Genomic DNA, 20,837 nt, shown 5'->3' on the forward strand with positions numbered 1-20,837 from the left:
GGCAGACCCCTATGATAATGCTGAAGAATCCACGTTACGTCCCCTGGTCACTGCTACTTGGGTCTCAGCCTCGTCTAATTATTATACAATCCTGTTTCTGCTTCTTAGGCCACACCGCCTTAATTTTATGGATGACATTCTCTGAAGACACGCAAACTAGTGCGTGCGGGCGAATAAAAAAAAATTCTGGCCAAAAATATTTAAAAATGCTACTAAACCACAGGAATACAAAGCTGGTATTGTGAATTTGCGGCAGCACATAGCGACGTATTTTGTTTTTTTTTTGCGGAATTTATGAAACGGTACTGTACGTATGTACTGAGTTCTAATGAGTCGTGGAGCTTCAGCAGCCTGGGTCCATCCTCCAGAGTTCAACACCTCCTTATTGTCGCCAACTACCATGGACTACCCAGGCCTAGAGCCAGGCCAGAGCCTCGGAGGACGTGATTTTTTTTTAACAGGCGAAAATCAATGTCATCCATAGAATTAAGGCGTTGTGGCCTTATCGTTCACAGACAGTACAGCTCACAAAGAAGGTCTGTTGGCAGCTTAAGTGCACAGATCTTGCATTTTTTTCCTCCTCCTGTTACTCTGGAGGGGCCGATAATCCCCACAAGTTTTGCACAGTGAGTCATGCGTTACCTACAAACCCTGAGCGACAGCCAAGTTCCCCCATTCGCCCACACATCACACCTGATCTTGGCTGAATAGCAGTGCAGATACACTTTGCTTAAAGCCTGGCTGAAAGACGCACACAGTTAAGACGGACTCCCTGAGACTTTAAGAAGTTTGGAGACTGAAGATTGAACTAACTTCCATACTGAGGTGAGTCAATCAACTTCTCTGTTACCCTACAACATGGTACCTGATGTATTGTTCATCCATGGGAGCTAAATTTGCTTAGGATTGCTCAAGTGTCAGAACAAAATGGTGATGAGGAAATTTCGAACAGGAAAAATAGTTGACACACAATCGGCTGCCTCTAGGTGTAACCCTGTATTTTTTGGCAGGATAAAGATAAATTATTAACTTATAGAAACTCTCTAGAATTTCCCCTTTGAGCTAAATTTGTTGGAAGGATTGCTCAAAATGGCGACAAGGAAATGTTGAATAGGAAAAATGTCAGAAGGAACATGGTTGACACACAGTTGGCTGTCTTTAAGTGTAACCCTGTTTTTTTTGGCCGGTTAAAGATTTATGACCTGAAACTTAAAGAAAGAACTTACTCTCTAAAATTTCCACTTCTTCTTAAGATCCTTATTCAAGGATAATAGAAAGGAGATTTCATGTTCTAAGACATGGACATGTGTCAACATTAAGAGGACTTAAAGCTTACAAGCGATCATCAGTTAAAGTACTAGTAAATACTGAGAAATGTTTCTGAATTTTCCCCAAACTTTGCCTGCTTACCGAGGTTTTCAAAGATATCTTATATAACCCACCATTTGCGTACTTTATGATTCTGTGAACTACTGACGGCCTTACACGCCTTTGTTTTATTTTTACAGACACCATTTCCTTCTCTTGTACCATTGGAAAATCTGAAGGTATCTTCCTTCCATACTGAGGTGAGTCAATCAACTTCTCTGTTACCCTACAACATGACACCTGACGTATTTTCTGCCCATGAGAGTTAAATTTGTTGGAACAATTGCTCAAATGTCAGAACAAAATGGCGATGAGGAAATGTTGAACAGGAAAAATGTCAGAAGGAACGTGGTTGACACACAGTTGGTAACCCTGGATTTTTTTTGGCAGGATAAAGATTTATGAGCTGAAACTTAAAGAAGTTACTCTCTAGAATTTCACTTTCTTCTTAAGACCCTAAGATAGGAAGGAGATTTCATGGTATAAGACATGAACATGTGTCAACATTAAGAGTTAACGATTACAAGTGATCATCATTTACAGTACTAGACACTGAGAAATGTTTCTGAATTTTCTCCAAACTTTGCCTGCTTAACAATGTTTTCAAAGATATCTTATATAACCCACCAATTGTGTACTTTATGATTTTGTGAACTACTGACGGCCTTACACGCCTTTGTTTTATTTTTACAGACGCCATTTCCTTGTCTTGTACCATTGGAAAATCTGAAGATATCTTCCTTCCATACTGAGGTGAGTCAATCAACTTATGTGTTACCCTACAACATGGAACCTGATACATTTTCTGCCCATGAGAGCTAAATTTGTTGGAACAATTGCTCGTGTCAGAAAAAAATGGCAATGAGGAAATATCAAACAGGAAAAAATGTTCTATTTTTACACGCACCATTTCCTTGTCTTGTACCATTGGAAAATCTGAAGGTATCTTCCTTCCATACTGAGGTGAGTCAATCAACTTCTCTGTTACCCTACAACATGGAACCTCATGTATTTTCTGCCCATGAGAGCTAAATTTGTTGGAACAATTGCTCAAATGTCAGAACAAAATGGCGATGAGGAAATGTTGAACAGGAAAAATGTCAGAAGGCACCATGTAGCTCAGACACAAAGTCAACTGTTTAAGTTTTTAATATTACCCTGGATTTTTCGTCAGGTTAAAGATTCATTAATTGAAATAAACTCTAGAATTTCCACTTCTTAAGACACTTAAATATACAAGGATGACAGGAAGGCGATTTCGTTGTCTTAAACGTTAACTTGTGTCAACATTAACAGGAAACAAGGAAAATCTGAGATTTTATACCTCCGGGTTGTTTATTGTATTTTCTATATGTTGTTTGTTATGGTGTTGAATTTGATGGGTTAGATTTAGTGTTCCAGGTTGTGTTAGTTGTTGGACATTAATTTTGGCACATGTTCTGTGTCCAGTAATTTCATTTTGAACAAGGCCCTAGTGTTTTGTGTTTTTTTTTGGGGGGGGGTCGTGCCGTTAAAATCGGGTGACGCCCAGGCTATTTTGAGTTAGTTGTTGGATATTAATTTTGGCACATGTTCTGTGGCCAGTAATTTTATTTTGAACAAGGCCCTAGTGTTTTGTGTATTTTTTTTGGGACTGCCGTTACAAGTTACAGATGACGCCCAGGCTATTTTGAGAAGACAGGCAATGACGTCACTTAAGAACCAGACCACTTTTGCATGAGGACATGTCATACAATGTAAACACACTCCTGTTCTGTTTGACAGGAGCTTTCAGACTTATTTGCATCATCTTGTCTTGACTTGTCTGACTTTTGTTCCCTTTTCGACTTCCAAAAAATTGTCTTCACTTTATTTGCATATCAATCAATAGGTTGTGCTTATAAACCTGCATTTCTCCTCTGGTCTCTCAGTCACTAAGGAAAGCTAGTGGATACTAACTGAAACGTCTGACCGTTTCCAAAATCATATCCAGTTGCTTGAGTATTACTGCTTTTTGGCGTAAGGTTAACACAGGCTTAAATACGGGCTCGTTTGGCTTGCGACCTGGCCGACTGCATGTCTCTGACGCCACTAAAAGCAAGCCAACTTTTGCATGAGAGGATCCACATGCCATTAACAATGTAAACACGGGCTATAAGTAAATACGGGCCCATCTGGCTCGCGACCTGGCCGACTGCGTGTCTCTGGTCGCCAACCATGACGTTGGGCAAAGAGTGTGACGTGAATGCCCCACAAGAGATAAACTCACTCAACCAACAAATGTAGGATTGTTTAGGGCGGTTGCTAAACAGTCATGGTTGGTCAAGTCCTATTGCCCACTTGCCCAGGGCAAGTAAAAGCACTGTTTGGACAAGTGCATTTTCCCCTGTACTTGTCAGTCAAAAGTATGACTTTTTGTCGTACTATCCTTAGATTACTTTGGGAAATACAGGTACTGGTCAAGCATACAACAATACAAAGTGCTTTTTTTCACTGAAAAATTTCCATGTGGTAAAAAAGCAATTTGGAAATATGTCATTTACACTTCGCATTGGGCAAGTGAAAAGTTGGTTTGGGCAAGTAGAAATGATCATGTGCTTGTGGATTTCTGAAAACTTGTCCAACCCTGTTCAGACATTGTATATTGTCAGCTTTTCTTTTGGTATAAGTTTACTAGCCTAACGCCCAGGGTAAACACTGTCAATGTGGGGTCGTGTGGCGCAGTCGGTAGCGCATTTGGCTCACACCCAAGAGGTTGCGGGTTTGAATCCTGCCCATGTCACCGATCTTGTGCCCTTGGGAAAGGCACTTAACACAACTTTCCTCAGTTCACTCAGGTGAAAATGAGAATTGTATTGTCCCGTGTTGGTGGGACATTAATATAAGTTGAAAAAACTTGAGTGTGCCATCACCACGTCTTGTGATTACATGTTGGATTAAAAAACAAACGGTTAACCTGTTTTGGACGTTTGTAAATGCTTTTTTTTTTAATTATGCCACCCTTACTACTTAATCAGTTTTTCTATACGAACACTGGCCTAACACTGGTAATCTTTCACTGAATTATTTTCCAAGATGAGGAATGAGCTTTGTCTTATTTTTGGCATGATTTAGGCATATTCTATGGACATTCTCTTTGTAATGCCTTAAGTTATCTAGTTTACAAAAAAAAAATCACTTTTCTAAATTGTGATCCAGTTTAGACAAATTTGGGAAATGAACAGGTAGAGTCTACGCTTGCCTAGTTTGGTCGAATTTTGTTCATTTCACCAGTTTAGGCCACAGTAAGTAAATCTTATGGATGACATCCTATGGATGAACAATAGAAGGGCTGGCATTGTGATGTTATTTTTTTATTGCCCCAAAAATGTCCCAAAGTATCTTTTAGTTGTCAGTGGCCATCGGGACACCATTAGTTTTAAGCCCTGATTGTACAAATGGTTTTGATTCAGTGGGAATGAAATAAGTAAAAGTCAAAACATTAAATCAGAGCCTTGTCTTGTCTCCTCTCTTCATGTTTATCTGCCATACACCTTCTAGCATGGCAAGGCATGGCATTTTGCCCATTTTGACCTTGATGTGGCATGTTGACCTCTGTCAAAGGGCAACAAGATTTTTTGTTTTTTTTCCAAAATCAAGGAAAAATCAATGCGCGCGCTGATGCCATCCATAATAATTTCTGAGGAAAACAGAATAAAAGAATAATTACTTTGGCCTAAGGGGTTAAGAATTATTCTTATGTGTGTGTGTGTGTGTGGGGGGTCTTATGTGCGTGCAGCAGTGTACATCTGAAAATCAGTGGAGTGTTTTGAATTTTTGGGCCTGGTTGGTTCTGACCAGTATTATACTTACTGGTCTATTGATACTATTGGGATGTTGACCTTTTCTAAATCTGCTAACAAAGCTGAACTGCATTCTATCTCTTCTCTGTTCAGTATGTCCAACAAAGCGAGGAGGATGCTGGTTCTGCTGCTGATCATCCTGAAGGAAGCTGGCCCAACCGCAGCCTGCAGCAGCAGCTGTTCATGGTCACCGCACTGTTACCGAATCGACAGTTGTACACAGTGTGACTGCAGCAGCAGAGGCCTCACCAGTGTTCCTCAGGACCTGCCTACAGACATCACTAGGCTTGACTTGGAAGCAAATGCCATCACAACCTTAAATCAGTCTGATTTCTCAAGGTACAGGAGCTTGACAAGAATACACCTTCAAACAAATATGATCTCCATGATCCATAACAAAACATTCCACGGCTTAACCAGCCTAACTCTACTGTACCTTTTTGACAACCATTTAACCACTCTGCCAGCTGGAATATTTGAGGGACTTGGTAATTTGCAGTCCTTGTATTTTAACAATAACCAGTTAACCACTCTGCCAGCTGGCATATTTGATGTACTCGGTAATCTGCAGGCCTTGTTTTTAAACAATAACCCGTTAACTAGCCTGCCAGCTGACATATTTGTAGGACTTGGTAATCTGCAGACCTTGTGGCTTCACACTAACCAGTTAACTAGTCTGCCAGCTGGCACATTTGAGGGACTTGGAAATCTGCAGGACTTGAGGCTTCACCATAACCAGTTAACCAGTCTGTCAGCTGGCATATTTGTGGGACTTGGAAATCTGCAGTTATTGTGGCTTTACACTAACCAGTTAACTAGCATGCCAGCTGGCATATTTGAGGGACTTGGAAATCTGCAGGACTTGGTTCTTGACGATAACCAGTTAACTAGTCTGCCAGCTGACATATTTGAGGGACTTGGTAAAATTCTGCAGACCTTGCATCTTTCCAATAACTGGTTAACTAGTCTGCCAGCTGGCATATTTGAGGGACTTGGTAATCTGGAGACCTTGCATCTTCAATCTAACCGGTTAAATAGTCTGTCAGCTGATATGTTTGTGGGACTTGGAAATCTGCAGACCTTGTATCTTCAATCTAACCGGTTAAATAGTCTGTCAACTGATATGTTTGTGGGACTTGGAAATCTGCAGACCTTGTATCTTTTCTCTAACCGGTTAACTAGCCTGCCAGCTGGCATATTTGAGGGACTTGGAAATCTGCAGGACTTGGCTCTTCACGCTAACCAGTTAACTAGTCTGCCAGCTGACATATTTGTGGGACTTGGTAACTTAGAGAGACTTGAACTTGAGAGTAATAACATCCACAGTATTGAGGCAGGCACATTCAATGACACAACACAGCTACGTGATCTAGATCTTCGGTACAACAACATCAGGACCATCACAGCTGACACATTTGGGAACCTACTTCAGCTTCGAACACTGAGACTTTATCATAATAACATCAACACTTTCCCTGTAGAGGCCTTATCAAACTTGAATTCTTCAGTGCTGTCAGAGCTTACATTAGGTAATAACCAATTAGAGACACTACCAGTCATGGCATATGACATACTGGCTTCCATCTCAACTGTTAACATTGACAACAACCCCTGGCAGTGTGACTGTAGGATGGTTCCCTTTAAGCAGAGGATGAACGGGTCTTACTCATTTGAAGACCAGATCAGATGTGCCGGTCCTGCTAACCTTCAAAGGCAACTCTTACGGGATGTAAATCCTGCAGACTTACGGGATGTAACGTTAAATCCTGAAGACCCCCCTATCTGTGAAGAGACAACACCAGTCTACTCCACTTCTAGCACTAAACACATTGTTGACTCTACTCTTAGCTTGTCTCCAGTCAGCAGTTCTTCTCCTTTTCATCTGTCAACATCAAATGCACCAACACAGAGCAACACTCCCACTGCTGACTCTAACCCAGGCTGGTCTACAGTCAGTTCTGATTCTCCTTTTGGTTTTCAGTCGACAATGACTGAAAGCAATACTGGCCCTGCTGATGGTGGCATTGTCCTGTCTGTGCCCATTCTTGCTACTATGGGAGCTATTCTTGGACTCCTCCTTATCTGCACTATTGCCTTTGCAGTAGGGTGCATGTATAAGAGGAGGCAAAGGGATCCTTCTCAGCAAGGCTTTAGCAACACAAACCCCACAGGCACAGCCAGTGCTAGTGGTCTAAATGAGCAGATGGAGCTACCGGCAGTTGGCACAAGTGCAGGAATGAACAGTCAATCTGAAACATCCCATTCTGATACAGAAGACAGCCAGCATATCTATAACCTCCCAACAGATGAGGACCCTGACACAGCCGAGTACAACACCATAGACGATATCGATCAGTCAGAAAGTCCACACCAAGATGCAGGTAACTGGCTGAGTCTTGACAGCTTTGGTTATTTGGTCTTGCCCCCTTCCCTTCCCCCTAGGCCAGAAAATCAGACTGGCCCCCAGGCCCAGGCTGCTGCCCAGGTTGAATCAGCAGATGCAGCTGCTTGTACAACCAGTGTTGCTGGCCCATCACAAAGATCTGACTTAGGGCAAATTCAGCACCTCGGCAGCTTTAACGATGGTTATGAGGTTCCGTTTCCCTACCTGTCTTCTGGAGAAGGTCCACAGTCCCACAAATATGTGAACAGCCAGGTGGCAGCAGCTGCTAAAGATGCTGCAGCTGGTCCACAGCTTATGGTTTATGAGAATGATGACGAGATAGAATCTGTAGCGAAAGATCCACAGTCCCACAAATATGAGAACAGGCAGGTGGCAGCAGCTGCTAAAGATGCTGCAGCTGGTTCGCACCTTATGGTTTATGAGAATGATGATGAGGTAGAACCTGCAAAGGAAACTACATGTATGTAACGGGTCTGTCGACAAGTAATTGTTACAGGACCATACATAGACACCATAGATGACACCATAGATGAAGTCAATCAGTTAGAAAGTCCACACAGAGGTGCAGGCAACAGGCAGAGTCTTGACAGCTTTGGTTATTTGGTTTTGCCCCCTTCCTTTCCCCCTGAAAATCAAACTGGCCCCCAGGCTGCCTCTCAGATTGAATCAGCAGATGAAGCTGCACGTACAATCGTTGGTTGTGACACACGGACAGATGAAGTAAGGTATGATGACGTCCTTAGTCAGTCACAAACATAAGCGTCCCCTCATGGAATATGCTTCCCCAATATGGAGCGGAGCTGGTGCAACTGTACTTAAACTTCTTGACAGCTTTCAGAAGAAAGCTTTACGTCAGCTCCAAATTAGGGATCCGCAAATGGTAGGAATATATCCCTTAGAACACAGGAGAAAAGTAGCCAGTCTGAGTACCTTTTACCGGCACGTCTTCCTGCAACCCTCAGAGGAACTCACTGGAATTCTGCCGACCAAAGTATTTAGAACGCGAGTAACTCGCTCGACTACAAGTGGGCACCCTTACTTTGTTAAAGTGCCAAGATCAAACACTCAGCTTCACATGTCTTGAAATGTGTACCAAGGACTAGCAGGCTGTGGAACTCCTTACCAGCCTCGGTCTTCCCTGACAGTCCTAATATGAGTAAATTCAAGACTGCAGTAAACAGATTCTTGTTGAATTCCTCTTAGAGATGTTCGACTTTTCGACAATTATGTACCATGCCATTGTGTATAATGTATTTGATAAGGGTATGTATGTGTACTTAAGCGAGGGGAATCGATGTGACATATTGAACCGAAGATCATCGTTATACGATGTTAAGATCAGGTTCATTATGCACTGCCAAAAAAACAGTTACTCAAGCAACTGGATATGATTTTGAAAACGTCAGACGTTTCAGCTAGTATCCACTAGCTTTCGTCAGTGACTGAGAGACCAGAGGGGAAAGCAGGCTTATATACACAACCCGTTGATTGATATGCAAATAAAGTGAAGACAAAAAAAAACATCACAGTCAGGCTCAGGCCAAATGCAGCATCTCGGCAGCTTTAACAATGGTCATGAGGTTCCATCTCCCTCCCTGTACCCTGGAGAAGGTCCACAGTCCCACAAATATGTGAGGTGACAGCAGCTGCTAAAGATGCTGCAGCTGATCCGCAGCTTATAATATATGAAAAGGAAGGGAATAAAATGGTTCAACTCCAGTCTTTGTCTGTGGTGTCCATGCCTGCAAATATGCTTGGTTATTAAACAAGGATTGAAGTGTTCATACAGCGCCGCCCAGTGACAGGGTAAGGTACTGCAGTCACTGGCCTGCCGCCCACTGTCACAATCGTGCTGCACCTGCGCCACCTGGTGACGGGCAAAGGTACTAAAGTCACATATTTATCATATTCCTGATCTCGCTAATTTGTCAATATCACAAAGATTGTCTTATTCAAAATATTTCCAGTTTTGCTGCCCTGAAATCGCATTGGATGCCTTTAAGTGCACTGATCTTGGATTGTTTTTCCTCCCTGTGTGGTGTCTGGAGGAACTGATCATGATAATCCCCACAACTTTTGCACAGTCATGCGTTACCTACAAACCCTGAGCGTCAGCCAAGTTTCCCCATTCGCCCACGCATCACACCTGATCTTGGCTGAATAGCAGACGAGTGCAGATACACTTTGCTGAAAGCTTGGCTGAAAGACGCAGTTAAGACTGACTCCCTCACTTCAAGGAGTTTGGAGACTGAGGATATCTAACTTCCGTACTGAGGTGAGTCAGTCAACTTCTCTGTTACCCTACAATATAATTACAGGTACCTGATGTATTTTCTGTCCATGAGAGCTAAATTTGTTGGAAGGATTGATCAAAATGGTGACAAGGAAATGTTGAACAGGAAAAATGTTTTATTTTTACAGACACCATTTCCTTGTCTTGTACAATTGGAAAATCTGAAGGTATCTTCCTTCCATACTGAGGTGAGTCAATCAACTTCTCTGTTACCCTACAACATGGAACCTGATGCATTTTCTGTTCAATTTTTTGAGAGCTAAATTTGTTGGAACAATTGCTCTAAATGGCGATGAGGAAATGCTAAACAGGAAAAATGTCAGAAAGGAACGTACACGTAGTTGACACACAGTCGGCTGTCTTTAGGTGTAACCCTGGATTTTTTTGGCTCAGGTTAAAGATTTATTAGCTGAAACTTAAAGAACTTACTCTCTAGAATTTCCACTTCTTCTTAAGACACTTATACAAGGATGATAGGAAGGAGCTTTCATAGTTTATTAGACATTAACTTATGTCAACTTTAACAGGAAACAATTACCATTGATCATACACGGCATCAGTTACAACAGATACTGAGAAATGTTTCTGAATTTTCCCCAAACTTAGTCTTTGCGTGCTTACCGGTGTTCTCAGATATCTTATGTAACCCACCAATTGAGTACTTTATGACTTGGGGAACCACTGACGGCCTTAAAAACACGCCTTTATTTTATTTTTACAGACACCATTTCCTTGTCTTGTACCATTGGAAAATCTGAAGATATCTTCCTTCCATACTGAGGTGAGTCAATCAACTTCTCTGTTACCCTACAACATGGAACCTGATGTATTTTCTGCCCATGAGAGCTAAAATTCGTTGGAATAATTGCTCAAAAATATGGCGATGAGGAAATGTCAAACAGGAAAAATGTCAGAAGGCACATAGTTGACACACAGTCGGCTGCCTGTAAGTGTAACCCTGGATTTTTTTGGCTGGTTAAAGATTTAGTAGCTGAAACTTAAAGAACTTACTCTCTAGAATTTCCACTTCTTCTTAAGACCCTTATTCAAGGGTGATAGGAAGGAGATTTCATGGTCTAAGACATGAGCATGTGTCAACATTAAGAGGACTTAACACCAGTGATCATCATGAGTGAAAGTACTAATAAATACTGAGAAATGTTTCTGAATTTTCCCCAAACTTTGCGTGCTTACCGAGGTTTTCTCAGATATCTTATGTAACCCACCAATGCTGTACTTTATGATTTGGGGAACCATTGACGGCCTTACACGCCTTTGTTTTATTTTTACAGACACCATTTCCTTGTCTTGTACCATTGGAAAATCTGAAGGTATCTACCTTCCATACTGAGGTGAGTCAATCAACTTCTCTGTTACCCTACAACATGGAACCTGATGTATTTTCTGTCCATGAGAGTTAAATTTGTTGGAACAATTGCTCAAATGTCAGAACAAAATGGCGATGAGGAAATGTTGAACAGGAAAATAGTTGACACACAGTCGGCTGCCTGTAAGTGTAACCCTGGATTTCTTTGGCTGGTTAAGGATTTATTAGCTGAAACTTAAAGAACTTGCTCGCTAGAATTTCCACTTCTTCTTAAGACCCTAATATTCAAGGATGATAGGAAGGAGATTTTATGGTCTAAGACATGAGCATGTGTCAACATTAAGAGGACTTAATGATTACGTGATCATCGGTTACAGTACTACTAGATACTGAAAAATGTTTCTGAATTTTCTCCAAACTTTGCCTGCTTAACGACATTTTCAAAGATATCTTATATAACCCACCAATGCTGTACTTTATGATTTTGTGAACTACTGATGGCCTTACACGCCTTTGTTTTATTTTTACAAACGCCATTTCCTTGTCTTGTACCATTGGAAAATCTGAAGGTATCTTCCTTCCATACTGAGGTGAGTCAATCACCTTCTCTGTTACCCTACAACATAGTACCTGATGCATTTTTTGTCCATGAGAGCTAAATTTGTTGGAAGGATTGCTCAAGTGTTAGAAAAAAATGGCGACGAGGAAATGTTGAACAGGAAAAATGTCAGAAGGCAGGTAGTTGACACACAGTTGACCACCTGTGTAACCCTGTATTTTTTGGCAGGATAAAGATAAATTACTTATAAGTTAAAGAAACTCTCTAGAATTTCCACTTATTCTTAAGACCCTTATTCAATGATGATTGGAAGGAGATTTCATGATTTGGGGAACTACTGACGGCCTTACACGCCTTTGTTTTATTTTTACAGACACCATTTCCTTGTCTTGTACCATTGGAAAATCTGAAGGTATCTTCCTTCCATACTGAGGTGAGTCAATCAACTTCTCTGTTACCCTTAACAACATGGAACCTGATGCATTTTTTGTCCATGGGAGCTAAATTTGTTGGAACAATTGCTCAAAATGGCGACAAGGAAATGTTAAACAGGAAAAATGTCAGAAGGCAAGTAGTTGACACACAGTTGGCTCCTGCCTTTAGGTGTAACCCTGATTTTTTTGGCTGGTTAAAGAATTATAAACTTTAAGAACTTACTCTCTAGAATTTCAACTTCTTCTTAAGACCCTAATTCAAGGATGATAGGAAGGAGATTTCATGGTCTTTAAGACATTATCATGAACATGTGTCAACATTAAGAGTTAACGATTACAAGTGATCATCAGTTAAGTACTCAGTCTAGAAAATACTGAGAAATGTTTCTGAATTTTCTCCAAACTTTGCCTGCTTACTGAGGTGTTCAACGTTATCTTCTTTAAACCACCAATTGTGTACTTTATGATTTGGGGAACTACTGACGGCCTTACACGCCTTTGTTTTATTTTTACAGACACCATTTCCTTGTCTTGTACCATTGGAAAATCTGAAGGTATCTTCCTTCCATACTGAGGTGAGTCAATCAACTTCTGTGTTACCCTTGAACAACATGGAACCTCATGTATTTTTTGTCCGGATGATGAGAGCTAAATTTGTTGGAACAATTGCTCAAATGTCAGAACAAAATGGCGATGAGGAAATGTTGAACAGGAAAAATGTCAGAAGGCACCATGTAAGCTCAGACACAAAGTCAACTGTTTAAGTTTTTAATATTACCCTGGATTTTTCGTCAGGTTAAAGATTCATTAATTGAAATAAACTCTAGAATTTCCACTTCTTAAGACACTTAAATATACAAGGATGACAGGAAGGCGATTTCGTTGTCTTAAACGTTAACTTGTGTCAACATTAACAGGAAACAAGGAAAATCTGAGATTTTATACCTCCAGGTTGTTTATTGTATTTTCTATGTTGTTTGTTATGATGTTGAATTTGATGCGTTAGATTTAGTGTTCCAGGTTGTGTTAGTTGTTGGACATTAATTTTGGCACATGTTCTGTGTCCAGTAATTTCATTTTGAACAAGGCCCTAGTGTTTTGTGTTTTTTTTTTGGGGGGGGGGCTGCCGTTAAAATCGGGTGACGCCCAGGCTATTTTGAGTTAGTTGTTGGATATTAATTTTGGCACATGTTCTGTGGCCAGTAATTTTATTTTGAACAAGGCCCTAGTGTTTTGTGATTTTTTTTGGGACTGCCGTTACAAGTTACAGATGACGCCCAGGCTATTTTGAGAAGACAGGCAATGACGTCACTTAAGAACCAGACCACTTTTGCATGAGGACATGTCATACAATGTAAACACACTCCTGTTCTGTTTGACAGGAGCTTTCAGACTTATTTGCATCATCTTGTCTTGACTTGTCTGACTTTTGTTCCCTTTTCGACTTCCAAAAAATTGTCTTCACTTTATTTGCATATCAATCAATAGGTTGTGCTTATAAACCTGCATTTCTCCTCTGGTCTCTCAGTCACTAAGGAAAGCTAGTGGATACTAACTGAAACGTCTGACCGTTTCCAAAATCATATCCAGTTGCTTGAGTATTACTGCTTTTTGGCGTAAGGTTAACACAGGCTTAAATACGGGCTCGTTTGGCTTGCGACCTGGCCTGACGCCACTAAAAGCAAGCCAACTTTTGCATGAGAGGATCCACATGCCATTAACAATGTAAACACGGGCTATAAGTAAATACGGGCCAGTCTAGCTTGCGACCTGGCAGACTGCGTGTCTCTGGTCGCCAACCATGAAGGCGGGCAAAGAGTGTGACGTGAATGCCCCACAAGAGATAAACTCACTCAACCAACAAATGTAGGATTGTTTAGGGTGGTTGTTGCCAGGCATTCTATCTTGTCGGCTTTTCTTTTGGTATAAGGTAACTAGCCTAACGCCCAGGGTATTAACGCTGTCATCGGTTAACCTGTTTTGGACGTTTTTTTTTTACACCGACTTTAACGTCATTTTTCTCCAGCCGGGGGTTAGGTGCTTGCACCAAGTACAAGTCTTTTTTGAAGCAAACATTTTTACGGCTGGATGCTCCTCCTAACGCCAACTCAAACCGTCTAGTAGGGCCCAGGATCCCTCTAACTGAGGGGGGAAATATGTGTAAAATGCCTTTCCCAAGGGCACAACATCTGGGTGCATGTCCGGACATGTCTGGGTCCAACCCTGGGGATTGAACCTGGGTCTCCTTGCTTGACAGTCGGATGCTCTATCCACTACACCACACAGACGCCACAATTTATAAAATTATGCCACCCTTACTACTTTATCAGTTTTTCTATACGAACACTGGCCTAACACTGGTAATCTTTCACTGAATTATTTTCCAAGAAGAGGAATGAGCTTTGTCTTATTTTTGGCACAATTTTGGCATATTCTATGGACCTCCTTCTCTTTGTAACGCCTTATCAAGTTTAAAAATCACTTTTCTCTTGAAGAATTGTGATCCAATTTAGACATATTTGGGACTAGATAGTGTCTGCACTTGTCTAGTTTGGTCGAATTTTGTTCATTTCACCAATTTAGACCACAGTAAGTAAATCTTATGGATGACATCCTCCGCAGACTCCAAACCTAATGCGAGAGGGCAAAAAAAAGGCAGGCCGAAAAACAAGATTCCTATATTTTGAAATTTTTACATCATAAACACTGTTAAACAAGAAATGATACCTACATATGTGCTAACTTTACTGCCAACTATCACAACATCCATTTGTCACTGAAACAACTTTGAAAAAGGAATGTTTTCAATCATTGTCAGGCCTCGAAATTAACTTTTTATTCCTTATGGTTGTCCCAGCACTTTTTGTTTTTTTAAAATCAATTTTAACGTCATTTTCCCCTGAACCAAGCGTTAGACGTGCTTGTACCAAGTGCAAGTCTTTTTTTGAAGCAAGATTTTTTTACGGCTGGATGCTCTTCCTCTAACGCCAACCCAAACCCTAGTAGGGCCCAGGAACCCTCTAACTGAGGGGGAATGCGTATTAAGTGTTAAGTATCTTTTTAGTTGTCCCTGCCTATATTTTAGTAGTCAGTGCCATCAGGACACTGATTTGAGCCCTGATTGTACAAATGGATTTGATTCAGTGGGAACATATAAAAGGAATGAAATACATCACTGCATCAAAGTAAAAGTCGAAACATTAAATCAGAGCCTTGTCTTGTCTCCTCTCTTCATGTTTATCTGCCATACACCTTCCAGCATGGCAAGGCATGGCATTTTCCCATTTTGACCTTGATGCGGCATGTTGACCTCTGTCAAAGGGCAACAAGATTTATTGTTTTTTCTCCAAAATCAAGCAAAAATCAATGCGCCCGCTGATGTCATCCATAATAATTAGGAAAACAGAATATTTTTATTTTTCAGTTATTTATTTATTCATTTTTTATTTATTGAAATTGCAACAGTACAATACATGTGGAACAGAGGCAGCTGTTGCTGGTGCTGTGTCTCGCACATAGAAACAAATACTGGACAGACAATACTTATTTTCACTTGAGTCTAGTGGGGAAAGTCGTGTAAAGTGCCTTTCCCAAGGGCACAAGATCGGTGGCATGTCAGGACTCGAACCCGGGACCTCTTGATTCCGAGTCACGCACGCTGCCGCTGCCCCACACAACCCCACAGAATAAAAAAATAATTACTTGCTGTGGCCTAAGGGGTTAAAAAGAATTATTCTTATGTGCGTGCAGCAGTGTACATCTGAAAATCAATCGAGTGTTTTGAATTTTTGGGCCATGTTGGTTCTGACCAGTATTAAAAATAAATGTACTGATACTACATGTATTGGGATGTTGACTTTTTCTAAAGCTGCTAACACAGCTGAACTGTCATTCTATACATATTCTCCTCTCTGTTCAGTATGTCCAACAAAGCGAGGAGGATGCTGGTTCTGCTGCTGATCATCCTGAAGGAAGCTGGCCCGACCGCAGCCTGCAGCAGCAGCTGTTCATGGTCACCGCACTGTTCCAGAATCGACAGTTGTACATGGTGTGACTGCAGCAGCAGGGGCCTCACCAGTGTTCCTCAGGACCTGCCTACAAACATCACTTATCTTAACTTGAGAGGGAATTCCATCACAACCTTAAATCAGTCTGATTTCTTAAGGTACAGGAGCTTGACAAGATTAGATATTCATACCAATCGGATCTCCATGATCCATAACAAAACTTTCCGCAACTTAACCAGCCTAATCGTCCTGCACCTTTATGACAATCATTTAACAACTCTGTCAGCTGACATATTTGAGGGACTTGGTTATCTGGTGCGCTTGACTCTTGACACTAACCAGCTAACTAGTCTGCCAGCTGACATATTTGAGGGACACGGTAATCTGCAGTTCTTGTCTCTTTACTCTAACCAGTTAACTAGCTATAGTCTGCCAGCTGACATATTTGGGGGACTTGGTAATCTGCAGACCTTGTGGCTTAACAATAACCAGCTAACTAGTCTGCCAGCTGACATATTTGAGGGACACGGTAATCTGCAGTTCTTGTCTCTTTACTCTAACCAGTTAACTAGCTATAGTCTGCCAGCTGACATATTTGGGGGACTTGGTAATCTGCAGACCTTGTGGCTTAACAATAACCAGTTAACTAGTCTGCCAGCTGACATATTTGTGGGACTTGGTAACTTAGAGGACCTTGACCTTGCCAGTAATAACATCCACAGTATTGAGGCAGGCACCTTCATTCACACAACAAAGCTACGTCGTCTAGAGCTTCAGAACAACAACATCAGCACCATCACAGCCGACACATTTGGGAACCTACTTCAGCTTCAAATGCTGAAACTTTCTCATAATAACATCAACACTTTTCCTCTAGAGGCCTTATCAAACTTGAATATTTCATCACTGTCAGAGCTTACATTAGATAATAACCAATTAGAGACACTACCACTCATGGCATATGACATACTGGCTTCGATCTCAACTGTAAACATTGACAACAACCCCTGGCAGTGTGACTGTAGGATGGCTCCCTTTAAGCAGAAGATGAACGGATCCTATGAATTTGAAGACCAGATCAGATGTGACGGACCTGCCAATGTTAGATGGCAATACTTACGGAATGTAAATCCTGAAGACCTGATCTGTGAAAAGACAACACCAGTCTACTCCACTCCCAGCACAAAACACACTGGCCCGACCGCAGCCTGCAGCAGCAGCTGTTCATCAGACTGTGACTGCAGCAGCAGAGGCCTCACCAGTGTTCCTCAGGACCTGCCTACAGACATCACTACGCTTTTATTGTACAACAACACCATCACAATCTTAAGTCAGTCTGACTTCTCAAGGTATAGGAGCTTGACATGGTTAGATCTTAGGTCCAATCAGATCTCCATAATCCATAACAAAACATTCCACGGCTTAACCAGCCTGGGTGGACTGCACCTTTCTGACAATCATCTGACCACTCTGCCAACTGACATATTTGAGGGACTTGGTAATCTGTGGGACTTGCGTCTTTCCTCTAACCAGTTAACAAGTCTGGCAGCTGACATATTTGTGGGACTTGGTAATCTGCAGTACTTGTATCTTTACTCTAACCAGTTAACAAGTCTGGCAGCTGACATATTTGAGGGACTTGGTAATCTGTATCGCTTGTATCTTGACAATAACCAGTTCACCACTCTGCCAGCTGGCATATTTGAGGGACTTGGTAATCTGCAGTGGTTGTTTCTTCAATATAACCAGTTAACTAGTCTGCCAGCTGACATATTTGAGGGACTTGGTAATCTGTGGGTCTTGTATCTTTACTTTAACCAGTTAACCACTCTGCCAGCTGGCATATTTGTGGGACTTGGTAATCTGCAACTCTTGTATCTTTACTCTAACCAGTTAACAAGTCTGTCAGCTGGCATATTTGAGGGACTTGGTAATCTGCAGGAATTGTATCTTCACTTTAACCAGTTAACTAGTCTGCCAGCTGGCATATTTGTGGGGCTTGGTAACTTAGAAGAGCTTCGACTTTACAGAAATGACATCCACAGTATTGAGGCAGGCACCTTCAATGACACAACAAAGCTACGTACTCTAGACCTTCAGAACAACAACATCAGCACCATCACAGCTGACATATTAGGGAATCTACTTCAGCTTCAAACACTGAAACTTTCTCATAATAACATCAACACTTTCCCTGTAGAGGCCTTATCAAACTTGAATATTTCAGCACTGTCAGAGCTTAGATTATATTCTAACCAATTAGAGACCCTACCAGTCATGGCATATGACATACTGGCTTCCATTTCAACAGTCAACATTGACAACAACCCCTGGCAGTGTGACTGTAGGATGGCCCCCTTTAAGCAGAGGATGAACGGGTCTTACCCATTTGAAGACCAGATCAGATGTGCCGGACCTGCTAACCTTACAGGGCAATACTTACGGGATGTAAATCCTGAAGACCTGATATCACTGCACGAAAAACGATATTTAAGCATCCTTAATGGTGTTCGTAAATAATGCTTAAATATTTCAAAATAATTAAGCATTATTTAAGTCACACTTAAGCCATCGTAAATGCTACAATCGGCAGGCAATCTTTACACTCTCTTAAAGAACAACTTAAAGTCTACTTAAACATAAACGTATCCTTACTTGATCTTTAAGGTCGCTTAATGTTGCAGTAAAGATAAAGCACTGATTTGCAGCAGTGTACTCCACATGTGTTCTTGACTACGTTTAAAACATAAAGACTTAGATAAGTATGACTTTGGCAGTTACTTTAAATTGTTTTAAATAAGATGCATTTAAGTGTGCGTAACGTTAGCTTAAAAATGAATATTTAAGCTTATATTAAGCTACGTAAATGGCCGACGTGCCGACGGCATGACCTCCCGTGACTGCACGGTAAATGGATTTAGACGGCCCAACGTGCACGGGCCAGCCTGGGCGTGGCTACGGCGACACCTCTTGTAACTGTACCGCGGGAAAGGTATCGACAAAGCCCCACGCGCCTGCTTGGGCGTGCCGACGGTATGACCTCCCGTGACGACACGGTAAATGGATCTAGACGGCCCTGCGCGCTTGCCCAGGTGCCGTCTGCAAATACCTGACCTGTACTGTACTAAAACAATAATCTCATCCGCTCCATACATCTCCCAAACAAGATTTTGAAATAGCGAATTCCTCAGTATTATATCGTTCGATTGCAGGTTATTGCAGACTTTTAGGGCGAATTCTCTGTTACTTAGAAGTTCGCAAGGATTTCTTGCCTAGCCTCGGGCACAAATGCCGGACAGGTCACACACGTACACCTACAGCACGTTACTTCATTTTCAGAATTTGTCCCTTTTTTCTCGCACTGTATGTACAGTAAGCTTGGCTACATTTTATTAGCCGTGGACATCACACATTTACGAACCTAAGTATGCTAGACAATTCCTTCTGGGTGTCCTTTTTCGTGTGTTTTAAAAAAATCACAAAAATGTAGTAAAATGTTTCTGTCAAGCAATGCGCTACTGCCCGGTTAAAAAAAACGGCCAGTTTTAGCAAATACCGGTCCTGTACTAAAACAATAATTTCATCCGCTCCATACATGTACATCTCCCAAACAAGATTTTAAAATAGCAAATTCCTCAATATTATGTCATTCTATTGAAGGTTATTGCAGACTTTTAGGCCGAATTCTCTGTTACTTAGAAGTTCGCAAGGATTTCTTGCCTAGCCTAGCCTCGGACACAAATGCTGGAAACCCGGCCAGTTTTAGCAAATACCCGACCGGTACTATATTAAAACAATAATCTCATCCGTTCCATACATCTCCCAAACAAGATTTTAAAATAGCAAATTCCTTAATATTATGTCATTCTATTGCAGTTTATTGCAGACTTTTAGGCTGAATTCTCTGTTACTAAGAAGTTCGCAAGGATTTCTTGCCCAGCCTAGCCTCGGCCAGTTTTAGCAAATACCGGTTCTGTACTAAAACAATAATCTTATCCGTTCCATACATCTCCCAAACAAGATTTTAAAATAGCAAATTCCTCAGTATTATGTCATTCTATTGCAGTTTATTGCAGACTTTTAGGCCGAATTCTCTGTTACTTAGAAGTTCGCAAGGATTTCTAGCCCAGCCTAGCCTCGGACACAAATGCTGGAAACCCGGCCAGTTTTAACAAATACCTGACCTGTACTGTACTAAAACAATAATCTCATCCGCTCCATACATCTCCCAAACAAGATTTTGAAATAGCGAATTCCTCAGTATTATATCGTTCTACTGCAGGTTATTGCAGACTTTTAGGGCGGATTCTCTGTTACTTAGAAGTTCGCAAGGATTTCTTGCCTACGCTAGCCTCGGACAAAAATGCTGGAAACCCGGCCAGTTTTAGCAAATACCGGTTCTGTACTAAAACAATAATTTCATCCGCTCCATACATCTCCCAAACAAGATTTTGAAATAGCGAATTCCTCAATATTATGTCGTTCGATTGCAGGTTATTGCAGACTTTTAGGTCGGATTCTCTGTTACTTAGAAGTTCGCAAGGATTTCTTGCCTAGCCTCGGGCACAAATGCCGGACAGGTCACACACGTACACCTACAGCACGTTACTTCATTTTCAGAATT

The 20,837-nt window shown here is 41.4% G+C and overlaps 2 protein-coding genes across 2 annotated transcripts in view; both read left to right on the plus strand.

The window, feature by feature from the left end:
* Positions 1-5,283: 5,283 nt before the first annotated feature.
* On the plus strand, positions 5,284-8,061 carry LOC109477512 (slit homolog 3 protein-like). The gene is made up of 3 exons (XM_019778797.1): positions 5,284-5,733; positions 6,601-6,902; positions 7,632-8,061. The coding sequence occupies exons 1-3, from the start codon at positions 5,284-5,286 to the stop codon at positions 8,059-8,061; spliced, it is 1,182 nt and encodes a 393-aa protein (XP_019634356.1).
* A 3,718-nt stretch (positions 8,062-11,779) lies between these two features.
* LOC109477513 (slit homolog 1 protein-like) overlaps positions 11,780-20,837 on the plus strand; it is a 12,425-nt gene continuing 3,367 nt past the window's right edge. The window contains exons 1-6 of the mRNA XM_019778798.1: positions 11,780-11,803; positions 12,146-12,205; positions 12,722-12,781; positions 16,126-16,459; positions 16,832-17,830; positions 18,155-18,687. Of these exons, the coding sequence (XP_019634357.1) occupies positions 16,127-16,459; positions 16,832-17,830; positions 18,155-18,687 (1,865 nt within the window). The 5' untranslated portion in view covers positions 11,780-11,803; positions 12,146-12,205; positions 12,722-12,781; position 16,126. The remainder of the gene's footprint in view (positions 11,804-12,145; positions 12,206-12,721; positions 12,782-16,125; positions 16,460-16,831; positions 17,831-18,154; positions 18,688-20,837) is intronic.

Source organism: Branchiostoma belcheri, unplaced genomic scaffold (assembly GCF_001625305.1).
Source record: "Branchiostoma belcheri isolate BF01 breed outbred unplaced genomic scaffold, Haploidv18h27 scaffold40, whole genome shotgun sequence".
NCBI lineage: Eukaryota > Metazoa > Chordata > Leptocardii > Amphioxiformes > Branchiostomatidae > Branchiostoma > Branchiostoma belcheri.